This window comes from Procambarus clarkii, chromosome 26 (assembly GCF_040958095.1).
Source record: "Procambarus clarkii isolate CNS0578487 chromosome 26, FALCON_Pclarkii_2.0, whole genome shotgun sequence".
Classification (NCBI taxonomy): Eukaryota; Metazoa; Arthropoda; class Malacostraca; order Decapoda; family Cambaridae; genus Procambarus; species Procambarus clarkii.
Window position 1 is genome coordinate 20,368,777 of NC_091175.1, and position 16,238 is coordinate 20,385,014.

The 16,238-nt window shown below is 44.2% G+C and overlaps 1 protein-coding gene across 2 annotated transcripts; it reads left to right on the plus strand.

The window, feature by feature from the left end:
* The first annotated feature begins 8,231 nt into the window (after positions 1 to 8,231).
* On the plus strand, positions 8,232 to 13,125 carry LOC123756873 (14 kDa phosphohistidine phosphatase). 2 transcript variants are annotated; one of them, XM_045740269.2, is made up of 3 exons: positions 8,232 to 8,352; positions 11,154 to 11,300; positions 12,498 to 13,125. In XM_045740269.2, the coding sequence occupies exons 1-3, from the start codon at positions 8,294 to 8,296 to the stop codon at positions 12,739 to 12,741; spliced, it is 450 nt and encodes a 149-aa protein (XP_045596225.1). In that variant the 5' UTR covers positions 8,232 to 8,293; the 3' UTR covers positions 12,742 to 13,125. The 2 variants fall into 2 exon arrangements, with proteins under 2 accessions (XP_045596225.1, XP_045596226.1); XM_045740270.2 differs by having other exon boundaries at positions 8,289 to 8,406.
* The last annotated feature ends 3,113 nt before the right edge of the window (positions 13,126 to 16,238 follow it).

A 16,238-nucleotide genomic window follows, 5' to 3' on the forward strand; every position in this document is an offset into this window, starting at 1 on the left:
TTCTTCTTTTCGTAATGATGATGACCCCTGTTTCGGCTGCTTCTGGTTTACCTTCTCAGGCTCGTGGGGTGGGCGACCAAGCCCCCGAGTCGGTCCGTGTTGGAAGACCGGGCTCTGTAGCCTCCGCTGCATTGGGCCCCGACCTTGCTCCTCCTTTGGCCTCTCTGACTCCTTCCCCTGGCTCCCCTCCCTCCTCTGTGGTTGGGTCGAGCCCCAAGCCCCCAGTGGTGACTACCTCGTCCCCTGGCGCGGCTCCTTCTCTAGTTGTAACTACTGCGCCTTTTAACTCCTCTCTCTCTGGGGGTTCTCACCGCCGTCCTCGTCACGGCCGCCCTCGCTCGATTCCTTTCAGTTCTTCTACCTATCAAGCCTTGTTTGGTCCCGCTTCGTGGGCCAAATATTTTGATCTCCCTCTTGATTCTGCGCCTCCTGACGATTTCTCCCTCCATCGACATCTCGTTGATTCCGTGGATGCCTCCATTACTTTCAACCCCACTCGTCTCGGTACACGTGTAGTTGCTGCTCCTTCTCAGGATGCTGCTTCCCGCTTGGCTGCCTTATCCTGCCTTGGCGAGACCCCTGTTCGGGTCTCGAAGAACGCTCAGTTGAATGCCAGTGTTGGCACTATTCTGCTCCCGCCCCATGTTGCGACCAGTGTTCGGGACCTGCGCGACTGCCACGACGATATTCGACATATCCTTGCTGCCCAGGGCCATTCTATTCTCTAGGTGGACACGTTTACTCGTCCCCCTCGTGGTAGTCGCCGTCAACCCCTCCGGGTTGTGAAGATTACCTTTGATGGTAGGACCCTTCCACCCTCTGTCATTCTTGCTGGTGCCAGGTGCTCTGTCCAGGAGTACATTCCTTCTCCTCGGCTCTGCAACAAGTGCTGGAGATTTGGGCATGGTGCCCTCCGCTGTTCCGGGACTGTCTCTCTCTGTCCTTTGTGTGGTGGCGAAGGTCACTCTAAGTCGGAGTGCACTTCTCCCCAGGCTCGTTGCCTCAACTGCGGTGAGGCCCATCCTACCTTCTCCCGTGCGTGTGTCCATTACAAGCTTGAGGCAGCCGTCCTCAACTTGAAGCACCGGGAGCGTTTATCTTTTCCTGAGGCGAGGCGCCAGGTTCGCCGGCTCCCGCCTTATGCTAATATCTCTTATGCTCGCGTGTTGCGCTCTTCCTCTCCTCGTCCTTCCCACCTTCCTCAGACTCACAACCGTTTCCGGGCCTTGGACCCTGATGCGCCCACTGCCCCCTCCTCTGTTCCTTTGGGTTCTCTCCCGAAGGATCCTCCTCCTGGTCCTCTGTCTGGGGTTTTCCTTCCTTCTACCCGGTCTGTCGTGTCTCCTGTGTCTTCTTCCTCGTCTCCCTCCGTTCCTCCTTCCCATCCTTCCCCTCCGTCTCTTGACTCTCCCCGCCGCCTGTCGGTGCGGGCTGATGTCCATCGCTCTCCAAACGGCCGTCATGTGTGCTCTCGTTCAGCTTCTCCTGTTGAGACGCTAGAATCCGTTGCCCAGTACGTGGTTGCTGGGACACCTGTCTCTTTACGTCAGAAGCGTAAACCTGGCTCCTCTCCTTCCTCCTCCCCGGCGGGTAAGAAGGTTTCGCTTTCTTCCTCGGCCCCTACTTCTGCCTCTCTCGCTCCTTCCCCTCCCATTTCGGTGGTGGCGCCCCCTGTTCCTGCTATGGAGGTTTCTTTAGCCCCCGCTTCCCTCTCAGTTGCTGCCCTTGCTGAGGTACGCTCCCCTCTTTCTACCCCTCCTCTTCCTGCTGCTGTCTTTGACGGCTCCTCTCCGTTGTCTCCTCCTCTTCCTCCTCCTCCTCCTCCTCTTCCTCCGGACCCTGCCCGCCCACCTCTGATCTGTTCTCCCGTTTCCTTCCCTCCGTCTTTGCTCCGTTTACCCATGCCCCCTAACCCTGACTTTGCTGACCCTGATCCCGACCCTGATATTCTTTAACGTGCTCTGTTGCTCTTTCGCCTTTGTTTCTTCCTTGTTCTCTGTTTTTGTCCTTTCTCTTCTCGTCGTTGTCCATTCTTCAATGGAACGTTCGAGGTTATTACGCCAATTTCCTCGAACTCCAACTTCTGATTTCGCGGTTTTCGCCCCTTTGTGTCTGTCTCCAGGAGCCGATGCTTGGTGCTCGTCCTGGTCGTTTTCGTGGCTATTCCTTTCCCTCCCCCCCCCCCCCAGCTGTTGCTGGGGCTTCTAATTCTTCTGCTCTTTTGATTCGTGCTGATGTTCCCTGTGTTCCTTTACCTCTCCATTGTTCTGCTGCTCGTGTCTTTGTGGGGAAATGGTACACTGTTTGTTCCATTTATCTCCCCCCGAGTGTCCCGCTTTCTCTTCCTGATTTGAAACACCTCCTAGACTCCTTGTCGGAGCCTGTGCTCCTGCTGGGTGACTTCAATTGTCGTCATTCTCTTTGGGGTGATGTTCTGACGAATACCCGGGGTCGCCTTCTTGAGCCGTTTCTCCTCTCTTCTTCCCTGTCTCTTCTGAATTCTGGTGAGCCCACTCATTTGGACTCTCGGACTCGCACCCTTTCTTGTCTTGATCTTTCTCTCTGCTCTTCTTCTCTTTACTTAGATTTCACGTGGCAGGTTCTTGATGACCTCCATGGAAGTGATCATTTCCCCATCCTTGTTTCCTTTTTCTCTTTTCACCCTTCCCTCTCTTTCCCTAGGTGGCAGTTTGCTAAGGCGGACTGGACCCTATTTTCCCTCAGTGCTACTCTGTCTGACCTCTCCCTTCTGCCTCTCTCTCGCGCTCTCCTCCTTTTTCATGACACTGTCTTCAACGCTGCCCTCCGCTCTAGCCCTCGCTCTTCCTCCCGGGGTCCACGGAAGTGCGTTCCCTGGTGGAATGCGGACTGTGCTCGGGCTGTCCGCTGTAAGCGTGCAGCCTGGAAGAGGCACCGCCGTAGGCAGACGACCGATTCTTCTCTTTTCTTTCGGAAAGCGAGTGCGGTGACCCGTAGGGCCATCCGTACGGCTAAACGTGAATGTTGGGCATCTTATGTCTCAACGATTACGTCCGAAACTCCTCTGGCCCAGATCTGGAAGCGTATCCGCAAGATAGCGGGTAAGTTCGTTCCCGATGTTTCACCGGTCCTTCACCTCCATGATACTCTTGTGGCGGACCCGTTGCAGGTCGCTTCCGTACTGGGTTCCCACTTTTCTTCTGTTAGCTCTGGTCTTCATCTTCCCCAATCTTTTCTTCTTCGTAAACCTGTCCTTGAGTCTCGTCCTTTAGATTTCTGCACTCATCTTCAGCTTCCCTATAATGATCCCTTCTCTCTCTCTGAACTTCGTTCTGCCCTGGCCCTCTGCGGTTCTACGGCGGTGGGCTCCGATGGTATTCATTATGAGATGCTTCGCCATCTCCCTCCGTGCACGTCTCAGTATTTACTGAGTCTGTATAATCGGATCTGGGAGTCGTCGTCAGTCCCTGAGGACTGGCTCGATGCCGTTGTCCTCCCTGTTCGCAAACCAGGGTCTCTGGGTACTTCCCCTAAGGACTTTCGCCCTATTGCTCTCACAAGTTGTGTCTGCAAACTCTTTGAACGTATGGTTAACGTTCGTCTGATGTGGTTCCTGGAACACCATCACCTCCTCTCCCCTTCTCAATTTGGTTTCCGCAAGTGCCGCAGCACGACAGATGTCCTGGTGAACTTGGAGGTCTATATTCGTACTGCTTTTGCTGCGAAGACCTCCGTTGTTGCCGTCCTTTTTGACCTGGAAAAGGCTTACGACACCACTTGGAGATATCATATTCTATCTCAACTTCATTCTTTTGGCCTTCGTGGTCTTCTCCCTCTCTTTCTCCGCAGCTTCCTCTCCCGTCGTTCCTTTCTGGTGCGCCTTGGTACCGCGCTCTCTGCCTCTTTTCAGTAATACGAAGGTGTGCCCCAAGGTAGTGTTCTGAGCACTACTCTTTTTCTGGTTGCCCTCAATGGTCTTCTTTCTTCTCTTCCTTCTGGTGTCTTCTCCGCTCTCTATGTCGATGATCTTACCCTTTGCTGTCAGGGTGGTGATTCGCCTCTCCTTCAGCGCCGGCTTCAACTTGCAATTGATGCCGTGTCGTCTTGGGCCACCGATCATGGCTTCAAGTTCTCTACTTCTAAGACTTGTGCCATGACTTTTACGCGGAAACGGGTTGTTCTTCGTCCCTCTTTGTCACTTTATGGTCATCCCCTTGAATACAAAGATTCTGCAAAGCTTTTGGGGTTATTCCTTGACACTCGTTTGTCTTGGTCTCCCCATATCTCTTACCTCCGTGTTGAGTGCTCTAAGGCCCTTACCCTCCTTCGGGTCTTGTCCCATACTTCTTGGGGAGCAGATAGGCGCACTCTCCTTGCTTTACATTCCTCTCTCGTCCTGTCTAAGCTCGATTATGGTTGCCCTGCTTACTCGTCTGCTTCTCCTACTCTTCGCCGTCTTGATGTTTTGCACCATACTGGGTTGCGCCTCAGTTCTGGTGCCTTTCGTTCGACTCCCGTCCTTAGCTTGTATGTTGACACTGGCTTCCTGTCTCTCCAGGACCGCCGTGATCGCTACTGTCTTCGCTATCTTGCGCGGTCCTTACAACATCCTTCCTCTCGCCTCTGTCGTGCTTTAACTTTTACCCCTCCTGCGGTTCCTGTTCCTCTTCACCACCACCCTCTTTCTGTCCGGTTATCTCGCCTCCAGGATTCTCTTTCCGTTCGTATTTCTAATGTTTCTCCTCGTGTTGTTCCATCTTTGCCCCCGTGGAGAGTCCCTCTTCCGCGGTTTTGTACTTCCTTGTCCCGTATCACTAAAGCTTTTACCCCTCCAACGGTTCTGAAACGCCTTTTCCTTGAGCACTTTTCTTCTCACTCCCGCTCCGTTTCTGTCTTCACCGATGGGTCTAAGTCGGCGGACGGTGTTGGCTACTCTGTTGTTTTTTCCTGATCGCACTTATGTGTCGCTTACCTCCGGAGACTAGCATCTTTACAGCGGAACTTTATGCTATTCTCTATGCTCTTCGTCTCCTGCTTTCTCGTTGTCAGTCCTCCTTTGTAGTTGTTGTTGAATCTCGTAGTGCCCTCATGGCTCTCGGGTCCTTTAATCCGGTTCATCCAGTAGTTGTCGAGATCCAGCATTAGCTGTTTCTTGTTCACAGTAAATTTAAGTCGGTTGAGTTTTGTTGGGTTCCCAGCCATATTGGTGTGTCTTTAAATGAGCGTGCGGATGCTGCCGCCAAGGAAGCTGTCCGCTCTTGTCCCATCTCTCGTAAAGGCGTTCCGTATTCCGACTTTTACCCGGTTATCCATTCCTCCGTCCTTACCCGTTGGCAGGCTTCTTGGTTGTCTGTTACTGGTAACAAGCTACGTACTCTTAAATGTTGTGTTTCCTCGTGGCCGTCCTCCTTCCACCGTAACCGGCGGTGGGAAACAGCTCTGGCGAGGTTGCGTATTGGCCATACTCGCTTAACCCATGGTCACTTGATGGAGCGCCGCCCTGCTCCTTATTATCCTAGTTGCATTGTCCCTCTTACAGTCGTGCATGTCCTTCTTGAATGTCCTGACTTCCAGGACGAGCGTGTGTCTTGCTTTCCGACCGCCCCTCGCGGTCACCTGTCCCTCAATTGAAATCTTGGTGACTCGGATACTTTTGATATCGTTCGCCTTATGCGTTTTTGTTCTCGTATTGGCATCCTTGGTGATATTTAGCGCCCTCTGATTATTTTGCGCATTTGATGGTGCTACATAGCCTTCCCGGTTTGGTGCCTTCTTTTGATAATTACTTACTTACTGTTGCGTTAAACAGAGGCTACAGTTAAGGAATTGCGCCCAGTAAATCCTCCCCGGCCAGGATACGAACCCATGACATAGCGCTTGCGGAACGCCAGGCGAGTGTCTTACCACTAGTGGCTTTAGGTATTGTATGTACTATCTCTATGTTTAAATACAACACTATGTAATTCAATGTATGTACCTTTACCTGAATAAAAAATCTAAATCTAATTACTACAGTTGGCTTCGTTCTGGACTCACAATGGTGACTCCCGGGCATAACAAATGGTTGGATAAGCTTTCTTTCACCTAATGCCTCTGTTCATCTAGTAGTAATTAAATAGGTGCGCGGGATATTATACTGAACTGTTGTGGGGTTGTCTCCTGGGGAGGGTCAGGCATTCCATCCTGGGGAACCGCCATATAGAACCCGTACACATAATAATTTGTTCTACGGGCTCACCATAGCCCGTGCTGCTTGGAACTTTTTGTTCTGAGTAGCTGAATCTAAAACAATAACAATAATAATCATTTTACGGGCTATTCATGCCCGTGCCGCCTCTTGTGTGTGGCTTAATCTTTATCAATCATTAATTGTTTCATTCTCAAGAAGATACAGTGGTTACCTTACCTCGAGATGATTTCGGGGCTTAGCGTCCCCGCGGCCCGGTCGTCGACCAGGAGCCGGCCTGGACCAGGCCAGACCAGTTGGGTTGATGAGATTACACAAGACTGGTCTTTTTTTACAGTCTTGCACGGCCACTAACACGCATGGCGTTTCGGGAAGCGGTTTGTGATAAAGATGATGATGACTGATAAAGATTAAGCTACCCAAGAGGTGGCACGGGCATGAATAGCCCGTAAGTGGTGGCCCTTTTGAGCCTTAACCAGTATCAATAGATGATACTGTAGATCTGTGGAGGTGCGACTGCACCCTGCGTGACGGGAGATGTCTCCCGTGAGCGGTTTGTATATATACATACAATATATACACACAAGCTTAAGTATATACATACAAGCTGCCTGTCCCCCGAAAAAAATAAAGCATAATATTAATAATTATTAATTATTATTAATAATAAATGGAGTTATTTATTATTGCTTTTACGGATGGGTGGTTGTTGTTGTTGATTTAGGGGCGACGACGATCGTGGGATCGGTTGCGCCCCGGCGTACCAGTTAAGGGTGAATCGCGAAGCCTGGAAAGGCGAGACGCCAAGCCAAATCGCGAAACGAGTGACGCCAATCACTAGAAACTAATATGACATACAGCAAATAAACGCACAGACGGGCAGATGATTGGGGAGCCCCAGGAGTCCCTCAGGGTGACAAGCACCGGCCCCGCCCCACACAGAGAACACTGTGAACACAGAGAACACTTTGCTACCCAGTGTTCTCTGTGTACTCACAATTAGGTGAGTACACAGAGAACACTGGGTAGCAAAACCAAAACTCTGCCGCCAACCAAAACGCAAAAGTCATCCAGTGTCCCCCGGCAGAGGAGAAGCCAGCTGCCCACCACGACTGAGGGCACATGCCAGGAGCCCACCAAGACCCACCAGCTCCCGGCACCTCTCGGCCAAGCCGGCCCCCGAACACCGTCACCCCACCGGGAGGACCAGCGAGTACACGTCAAAAAAAAATCCATAAACAATCCTGTGACCCAAGGCGATATGTGCGCCAGGCGTCGTACAATCGGACCGTTGAAGAGGGATGCCAAACGGCAGTAGCAAAGCCAAAACGCGAAAACAGGACGTGATCCAGCGGCTTCCAGGCGGAGGAAGTATCCAGACGTCCACTCGGCGTCAAGGAGCCTACGGATGGGTTTAGCGACTGTTGGTTAGCATTATAAAAACGGCAACATCACCGAAGCGGTGACGTCACAAAAACGGCGACGCCACAAAAACAACGACGTCACAAAAACGGCGAAGCCACAAAAACGGCGAAGCCACAAAAACATCGACGCCACAAAAACATCGACGCCACAAAAACATCGACGCCACAAAAACATCGACGCCACAAAAACATCGACGCCACAAAAACATCGACGCCACAAAAACATCGACGCCACAAAAACATCGACGCCACAAAAACATCGACGCCACAAAAACATCGACGCCACAAAAACATCGACGCCACAAAAACATCGACGCCACAAAAACATCGACGCCACAAAAACATCGACGCCACAAAAACATCGACGCCACAAAAACATCGACGCCACAAAAACATCGACGCCACAATAACGGCGACGCCACGGAAGCGGTCACTTCAAAATTCGCTGTAGCGTATTAATGGCTTCAGGCATTGTATGTACTAGCTCTATCTATAAACCCAACATTATGTTTGTAATTTATTTTCAATGTAAGTACCTTTACCTGAATAAACACCTCCTTATCTTATCTTACCTTACCAAAATTATGATGTCACAGTAGAGGTGACGCCAGAAAATATGACGTCACAAAAACGGTGACGAATCCGACTTGAATCCGGATGCGGATGCGGCGGCGCGCGTCTCCCTCAGTGATATTTGTGGTGGATGTTCCAGCTGCTACGACCAGTGTGTCCTCGTCTCCCTACACTCTTCTCCTTGACACAGTAGGTTGTTGGTGCCTGCGGGGGGCACGGTAACTGACTGCTGCCACCGTAGAGGTGGTGTTGACGTGCCGGGATATGAGTGCTAACTGCTGTTGTGTGTTATTTGTTTATTTATTTATTTATTGCATACCCCCCCCCATCCCCCAATACCCATCCTGTCGTTGGCACTGGGCTGCCATACTTATTTATTGTTAATTTATTTTTATATATAAGAGTTGTTACATTCTTTTACAGCCAGCAGCAGGCGTAGCGTTACGGGCGGGTCCTTAATACTGTGTTCCCTGGAACACGACCCGCCAAATGGTTTAACAACCAGGTACCCATTTTACTGTTGGGTAAACAGTGACTACAGTTAAGGATTGGCGCCCAGTCAATCCTCCCGGGCCAGGATACGAACCCTGGCCAAAGCACTCGGGAAATGCCAGCCGAGTGTCTTGCCACTATGCCACAGGGACTGTGGGTGGTGGTGGACCCCATAACCTGTGCTGCTGCAGGGGGGGGGAACCCATAATCACCACAAAACTATATACGGTACTGTATATTGTTGGGTTAGGTGGAGTTTGGTTTTAATTCCATCTGGTGAATCGTGTTTGGTACCATGAGACTTGTATCCCTGGTAGAGGAATGTGTTGATGGGGTATGGTCAAATTGTCTAAAAGATGATTTGAGAAAGCTCATTTTTGTTTTTTAAAATGGTATATATTGTTAGGTTAAGCTGTATCAGACTTAACACAAGAGCCTAATACAACATCAAAGTCACATTGTACACATGATGGGGGGGAGGTTATCTGAAGGTCATCTTGAGATGATTTCAGGGCTTAGCGTTCCGGAGCCACCTAGTGGTACCATCTGTACCATCAGCAGTACAAGTTCGAATAGTTGAGTGAACCAATTGGTTCTTTTGAATTATTTGTAGTTTGGAGGTTTCAGTACTTCAATATCTGTGAACTTTGCAGGTGTTTGTAAATCTTCGCTGACCTTCTGAATTTTTTTCCAGTGAGGTGGCAACTTGTCACTCGCTTCCTGTGTCACTGTGAGAGAGCCAGGTCTGGCTCTGGCTCCTGGTGGGCCAAACATAATTGTGACTGTTTAAAAAAATGGAAAAATTTTGGCAAGGTAGCTTCAGGGAGCCACCGAGCCTCTACCAGAAAGAGGCGTTTCATTATATTCAATACTGGTTTTATTTTCTTGCATCTCTTGGTCCATCTTTGAAACTCTGCATCAGGAATTTGATTTTTTAACTAACTTTGGGGAATAACAATAAGACAATCTCTCACCCCCCCCAAGTCACTGACTCGGGTGAGTTTCTCCTTTGTCCTCTTTGCTGTTCCTTTGTTTTTTTCCCACTGCAGGTATCACTACTTGTTTTCTTTACTCCTTCCTCTGTTCCCTGCACATACTAAACGTAACTGTCTCTATTTTCTGCTTGTTACAACTTGTGATAAAGTTGTTAAATGTTGTTATAACATTTTTGACATTAGAACGTTGTTACAACTAGCTATATATTGGTTGTTACAACTTAGAGGTGTTAAAAGTTGTTCGTACCTCATAGTTTCGTCGTGCAATTGGTGGGTTGGCTTCACTTAACATTTTTTATTAATTCGCTTATTATTTTTACTATTAAATAATTTTATATTGTGTACACAAATGGTTATTTTGCATCTACCTCATTTTTTCTTTACTCTTTCATTGGTTTTGTTTTTCTTATTCTATTATAGCTTAGTGTTGTGATTTTAACATTGAATGATTTCCTCCACACAAAAACCTTGGTTGGTGGACTGTAGCCTAAATATGTGCTTAATTGTCTGCTTGTAATGTACTGTTTTACTGTAGTATCCATCAATGTAAGAACAAATTAATAAAAATTTATCAAAGCAGAAATGGCATGCAAATAAATGGTTCTAAATTATGGAATGATCTCCCAAATAAGGGACTCGAACCCATACTGCCAGGAGAACTATGCTACTGGTGTACAGGAGACCTTAACCACTCGACCTTCTGTGATCTCCCAAATAAGATTAAATGCTGTGCTTCTCTCCTCCAGTTTAAAGGAGAAACAAACAAAGTTGTTGAGTACAGTAGTAATATGTAACACATATCACTTAAATTTCCTAATCTTTCTAAAGTTAGTCTGTATTTTGTTATTGTGAATATTAATAGTATATCGGCATTATTATTAAAGCAACAATTGACAGGAAAGTAGTACTATGTCTTTCATTAAGTACCAAATAAATATTTTATATTTGCTTATTTTCTTGAACAATTCATAGGTGTTAGCTTCTCGTTTAGTATTAAACATTTACTGTTTTAAAGTTAAAATAATTTGGTTAATTTATTTGTGCCCAAAATGCTTTGCTTATTAGTGGTGCTATTTCTTGTACAATTTGTGTGCCTACTATTTAACCACAATAACGTGTTTTTATTCACAGTAGTTCTTATGAATCAAATTAATGTATTATATAAGTTTTTTTCAAAATTTGGCACTGTTCTGTCGGAATAACCTTGTCTATGACTATTAATCTGGGTGATGGTCTCTGTTGGCTGTTGTTACTCCCTATACATCATTGTAAGCCTAAATAAACAAAACAATTTAGCATTGTATGTACAGTAGTAGTAGTAGTAATAATAATAATTAATTAATAATATTTACAAGAAGGTACAATGAGTTGGTGAGATTACATTAGAGATACTTTTACATTCTTGCAAAGCCACTAACACGCACAGCATTTGGGTACATTGAAGTTTATCCATTAGTCAAAACTGGTTAATGTATAGTCCTAACAAAATCCTTGATGTTATAGGTTGTGTAACGGTCCACGAGCAATGTCTTCCCCCCTAGACAAAGTTGACAATGTGGATATTGACACTGGTACCTTCAAGTACATTCTTATCAAGGTTTATTATTCACCGCCAGGAGAAACGGAGACTTCAAAGTTTATTACCAGAGGGTAAGCTAATTCTTTGACATTTTTTATTGGTTTTAATACTTAACCTAAGCTCAGTGGTATGGGCCCTTTTTTTTAACATAAAATTGTTACAAATACAGTACATACTACTGTACAATATTCTAAATTTTAGCTTTCTCAAATGTTACATAATGGAACTAGAATAGTTAACCTTTAGGCTATTATATACTGTACAGTATACTGTATTTTGATGCTTAAAAAATTATTTTACTGTATTGCTTTACGGGTAAAAAAAAAAAAAAAAATGTTCATATAATTTGTACCCTTAAATTTTCTTATACTGTACTGTACCATGTTTTTAGATTGCGAGGGAAAAAATAATTTTACTTTCATTGCCTCATTTTAGGCAATACAGATGTAGGACAAAAACTACCAAATAAATTAAATTATATTAAATCAAAGGTTACAGTATTAAAATGCTTGGGTTTCCACGATGGCCTGAATGCTTCTTGCACAAAAAAAAATTCAAGGTAACCTTGGCCGAGGTTATATTTAAAATTATATCTAGGCAAATAGTTTTAAACTGTAGAACAGTGGTTTTTGAGCTGGGACCTGTGTACCAAGGCTGAGAACAACTGTAAAATGACAGTAGATGCCTATAAATTTGCATTTGGATGGATGGAGACATGAGACATTCTTTATTTGGGCTTTAGTTATCAGATGACAGGGTGTTTATCCCCCTTTTCCACAGTCGTGAGATGATCTTGCCCCTTCCAGCAAATTATAGAGGTTTTATATGAAAATGGAAAAATGTTTGTTGCAACCAAAAAGTTAACTGTGTAACTTTTAGTGATAGAACATAATGTGTGTGTTTTCACATTTATATACAGTATCCTACATTATCCTTACCAATAGTTCCACCTTGAACTACATTGTGAGTGATGTAGATTGAATGTGTACAGGTTATTAATTATTGTACTGTACTATCGTGATTATGAAATAAAATCGGTCCAGTGCAAATATGTTCGTATTAGACAAATTTTGTTGTCTTGCATTAAACTATGTAACTAGCTTAGTTAAATTACTTTTGGGGTTCAGTTCCTGAGCCTATTATGTACCTCTAACTGCACCTAATAAATACACACATACACAAAAGGTAGATCTCTGCCATGGGTTGTGTGGGGATACAACATGCAATACTAGTATGACACGAGTAGATAAACCTTTTGTTTCCTTCAGATATCTGTCGGCTGGTTTTCACTCGGATATATACGATAAGGTTGTACCAGCAATTGAGAAGCTGGGACTGGACTGCGAGTGTATGGGCGGTGGTCGCATCCGTCATGAACTGGACAATAAAACTATTGAAGTTTATGGATATTCTCAAGGGTATGGTCGAGCTGACCACAGCATTACTGTGGACTTGCTCAAGGTCAAGTATCCAGACTATGATCAAATTAAGTTCTCCAATGATGGATATTAGTTTTGTTTTCAATTAGTTTTCAATATCATAAAAATTTTGGTGCCTAAACATTTAACTTTATTGCATTGGTTCATATAAATGTCGGATTCAGATGAAATAGTAGGGGGGGGGACCATATCTTAGGGGGGTTATAACTTCAGCTAGGGGATAAAGCCTGTATTTCCTCCTTTCCTTTCATAAAACTTCCAGTGAGTATTGGATTTAAGCACCAGGAATATTTGGGAGAGTTAGTTATTTTTTGCTATTTAGCCATAATGGTTTGGTGCCTTTTTTGATAATTATTTAAATTTAATATTTTTGACTTCATGACTAATATATTGTTTTATTTATTACTGGATTGTTGTTGACATTGTTTAAACAAATAAAACAATTTACAATTATAAAGCATTTATTAGCCTAATAACTTATCTTTGAGGAGAACTGTAGGTGGGCAATTTGAAGTACTGTATGCAAATTACAAATCCGTACAGATCTCTCCTGGTTGCTTTTAAAAGTCTAAAGCTATAATATAAATGATGCCACTAAAGATATAATGTGTTAAGTCATTATTTATTGGTTACTGAGGCTACACAAGTGCTGCATTATAGTGTACTAAATACTAGTATTATCCATTTTGACATTTCCTCGTTTTTTTTTTCATATTCTTCATCTTTTTCTTTCTTCTCTGTTTCTTTTCTTTTTCAGTTGCATATACATCTGGGAGTAATTCTCAACCTCTCTTGCTTTCTTTTCAACACAGGTGAATGATAAATTCTTGACTAAAGGCATATCTTGAGCACCAGGTATCTACATGACTGTGTAAAAAGGTTATAATCAACATGTGACTGCAAGCTTTTAGATTTTTTTATCGTGTTGCTACCATATAAGACGACTACCCTTCAGGTAAAGGGCAACTCCTAAAGATAAATAACATGTTATTTATTTCACTAACAACCCAGTACAAAATATGATTCTCTATAGGGATGCAGTGTAAGTTTTTAATATGGTTTTGACTATTGAAGTCTCTGCTTGTGAATACCCAACTGCTTTTCAAGTATCCAGACAAAGGAGACCTATCTTCCTGTCTCTCTTTGTAAGAGATAATAATTACAAATTCTATAATGGGTAAAAATGATAAACAATGGTTATAATATTACAAATGTTTATACTGTACCTATGCACTTTAATTGGTTCGTTTGTCCATTTTTAGAGGCTTGGCTCATAGTAAAATTTTAAAATTTAGACAATGTACATGGACAATTTGTATTTTTTTTAAATTGTATGTAGGCAATACATCTTTGACTTGGTATGGGCCTATGATCGCCCATTTAATCTCGCCTCCATCCCTTGGTAGTGGGTAATACTGCATAACCTAGTAGTATACCCAGCTCTTAGATCCTTGTGAATTCCTTGACGATTGTCAAGACTATGATGTATATTGTCACTACTACTGGGGGGGGGGGGTGGCTGCAGCATTATACTTCCCCTCGGCTCTGCAACATTATTCTCGCCTTTGGTTCTACAGCATTTACTTGCCCTTTACAGCATTATACAATACTTGCCCTTGGCTATGCAGAATTATTTAGTACAGTATGGACTTGCCTTCAGCTTTGCAGAATTATACATTACTTGCCTCTTGACTGCAGAATTATATGGTACTCTTGGCTCCACAGCATTATATGGTGGTTATCTCCTCGGCTCGGTGGCATTATACAATACTCGCCCTCGGCGACTGTAACTTTGCATGAGGGGGCCCTGTTCAATTTCACACCATCCCTTTCTTCTTGGATATCTTGGTTCATGTTAGCAGTCTCTCTCCTCATGTTGTTCCATCTTTGCCCCCCATGGAAGGACTCACTGCAGAATTTTGCAATGCCTTGACTCGCATGGTAAAGGCTTCTACCCCTCTTGAGATGGTGCAGATTAGTTCCATAAAGGAGGTTTTCTTATCCTTGAGGATGTGTGGTATAAAAGATGTAGCTTAAAAACATTCTAATGAACATAGTTTTAATGAGGTCTGCAAAAATTATTTAAAGACCAGTTTGTAAGAAAAGTTTGTATATTTGTACTTTGAGTAAAAGCATAGACCTTTTGTTGTAAAATAAAGCTTTCCTCACAAACTTGGTGTATGGTACATGAGCAATTAAAATAATTCGGACAGCTGAAATACTTCATTGGCGAGTACCACAAGAAATATTGCTTGGCATTAATACATGCTAATACAATGGGTTAGAAAAAATATAACAATATATATATATATATATATATATTTGTGTATTTTGGCAGAAGGCATTCCTTTAAGCATATTTGGTTAAATTGACCACATTGCTGGCATTGTTGATCTTACAGTACAGTATAAGATTTCTATGCTAATATTTTTTTTTTTTACTCTCTGGATTAATAAGGGCAATCGAAGAACTGAAATTCATAGTAAAGAAACTAGTAATTATTGAAGGTTTTATTTCTCTACATCATTTAGTTCCATTCTGTAACATCCTCAGGTAAGGAATGAATATACAAAGAGCAAATTTATCTTAAATAAACATGTGAAAGAGGAAGTTGTGTAGGAGGTAAGGTGAACAAATATGGGAATAATGTGGATGGATGCCAATCCAACACTGGGTATGGTGGTGGGGAGAACTCTGTACAGATGTTATCCGGTGCTCTATGGTGAGGTTTGGATTTGAGGGTAGGTCATAAGTTTATCAAAGTCTTTACTCTGTATACTGTATTTAGGGCAAGTCATTTTTTCTTTTATGCTATTGCTTCCAGGATTTGTAGTCTTCTCTGGCCAGTGGTGGATGCCAGGATTGTTGTATTTACTAGCATGTTCCTAGTGAGTGTTGTGTGCACTTAGTATATGGTTTCTAGGGGCACCAGCTGGTAGATGGCAGGTCAGTCTTCTCAAAAGCTTTGTGGTGGTACTTATATTGGCATGACCACCACAAAGCTTTTGAGAAGACTGACCTGCCATCTACCAGCTGGTGCCCCTAGAAACCATATACTAAGTGCACACAACACAACACTCACTAGGAACATGCTAGTAAATACAACAATCCTGGCATCCACCACTGGCCAGAGAAGACTACAAATCCTGGAAGCAATAGCATAAAAGAAAAAATGACTTGCCCTAAATACAGTATACAGAGTAAAGACTTTGATAAACTTATGACCTACCCTCAAATCCAAACCTCACCATAGAGCACCAGATAACATCTGTACAGAGTTCTCCCCACCACCATACCCAGTGTTGGATTGGCATCCATCCACATTATTCCCATATTTCTTTACCTATGTTTGATTATTTCACCTTTCACCTGTGTATTTAAGATAAATTTGCACTTTGTAAATTAATACTTTTCAAAATGCTTGTGCTCTCTAGAGTGGAGTACTGCTGCACAATGACAGCCCCTTTCAAAGCTGGAGAAATTGCTGACCTGGAGAGCGTGCAGAGATCCTTTACTGCTAGAATCCACTCGGTAAAACATCTAAATTACTGGGACCGACTAAAGAGCCTA

What these genes read in the sequence shown, in the direction of transcription:
- LOC123756873 (XM_045740269.2), top strand. Translation starts at nt 8,294, where the DNA reads ATGTTCCAGCTGCTACGACCAGTGTGTCCTCGTCTCCCTACACTCTTC. An exon ending in ACACTCTTCTCCTTGACACA is followed by an intron (nt 8,353 to 11,153) that starts GTAGGTTGTTGG and finishes TTGATGTTATAG; the next exon opens with GTTGTGTAACGGTCCACGAG. An exon ending in TCAAAGTTTATTACCAGAGG is followed by an intron (nt 11,301 to 12,497) that starts GTAAGCTAATTC and finishes TGTTTCCTTCAG; the next exon opens with ATATCTGTCGGCTGGTTTTC.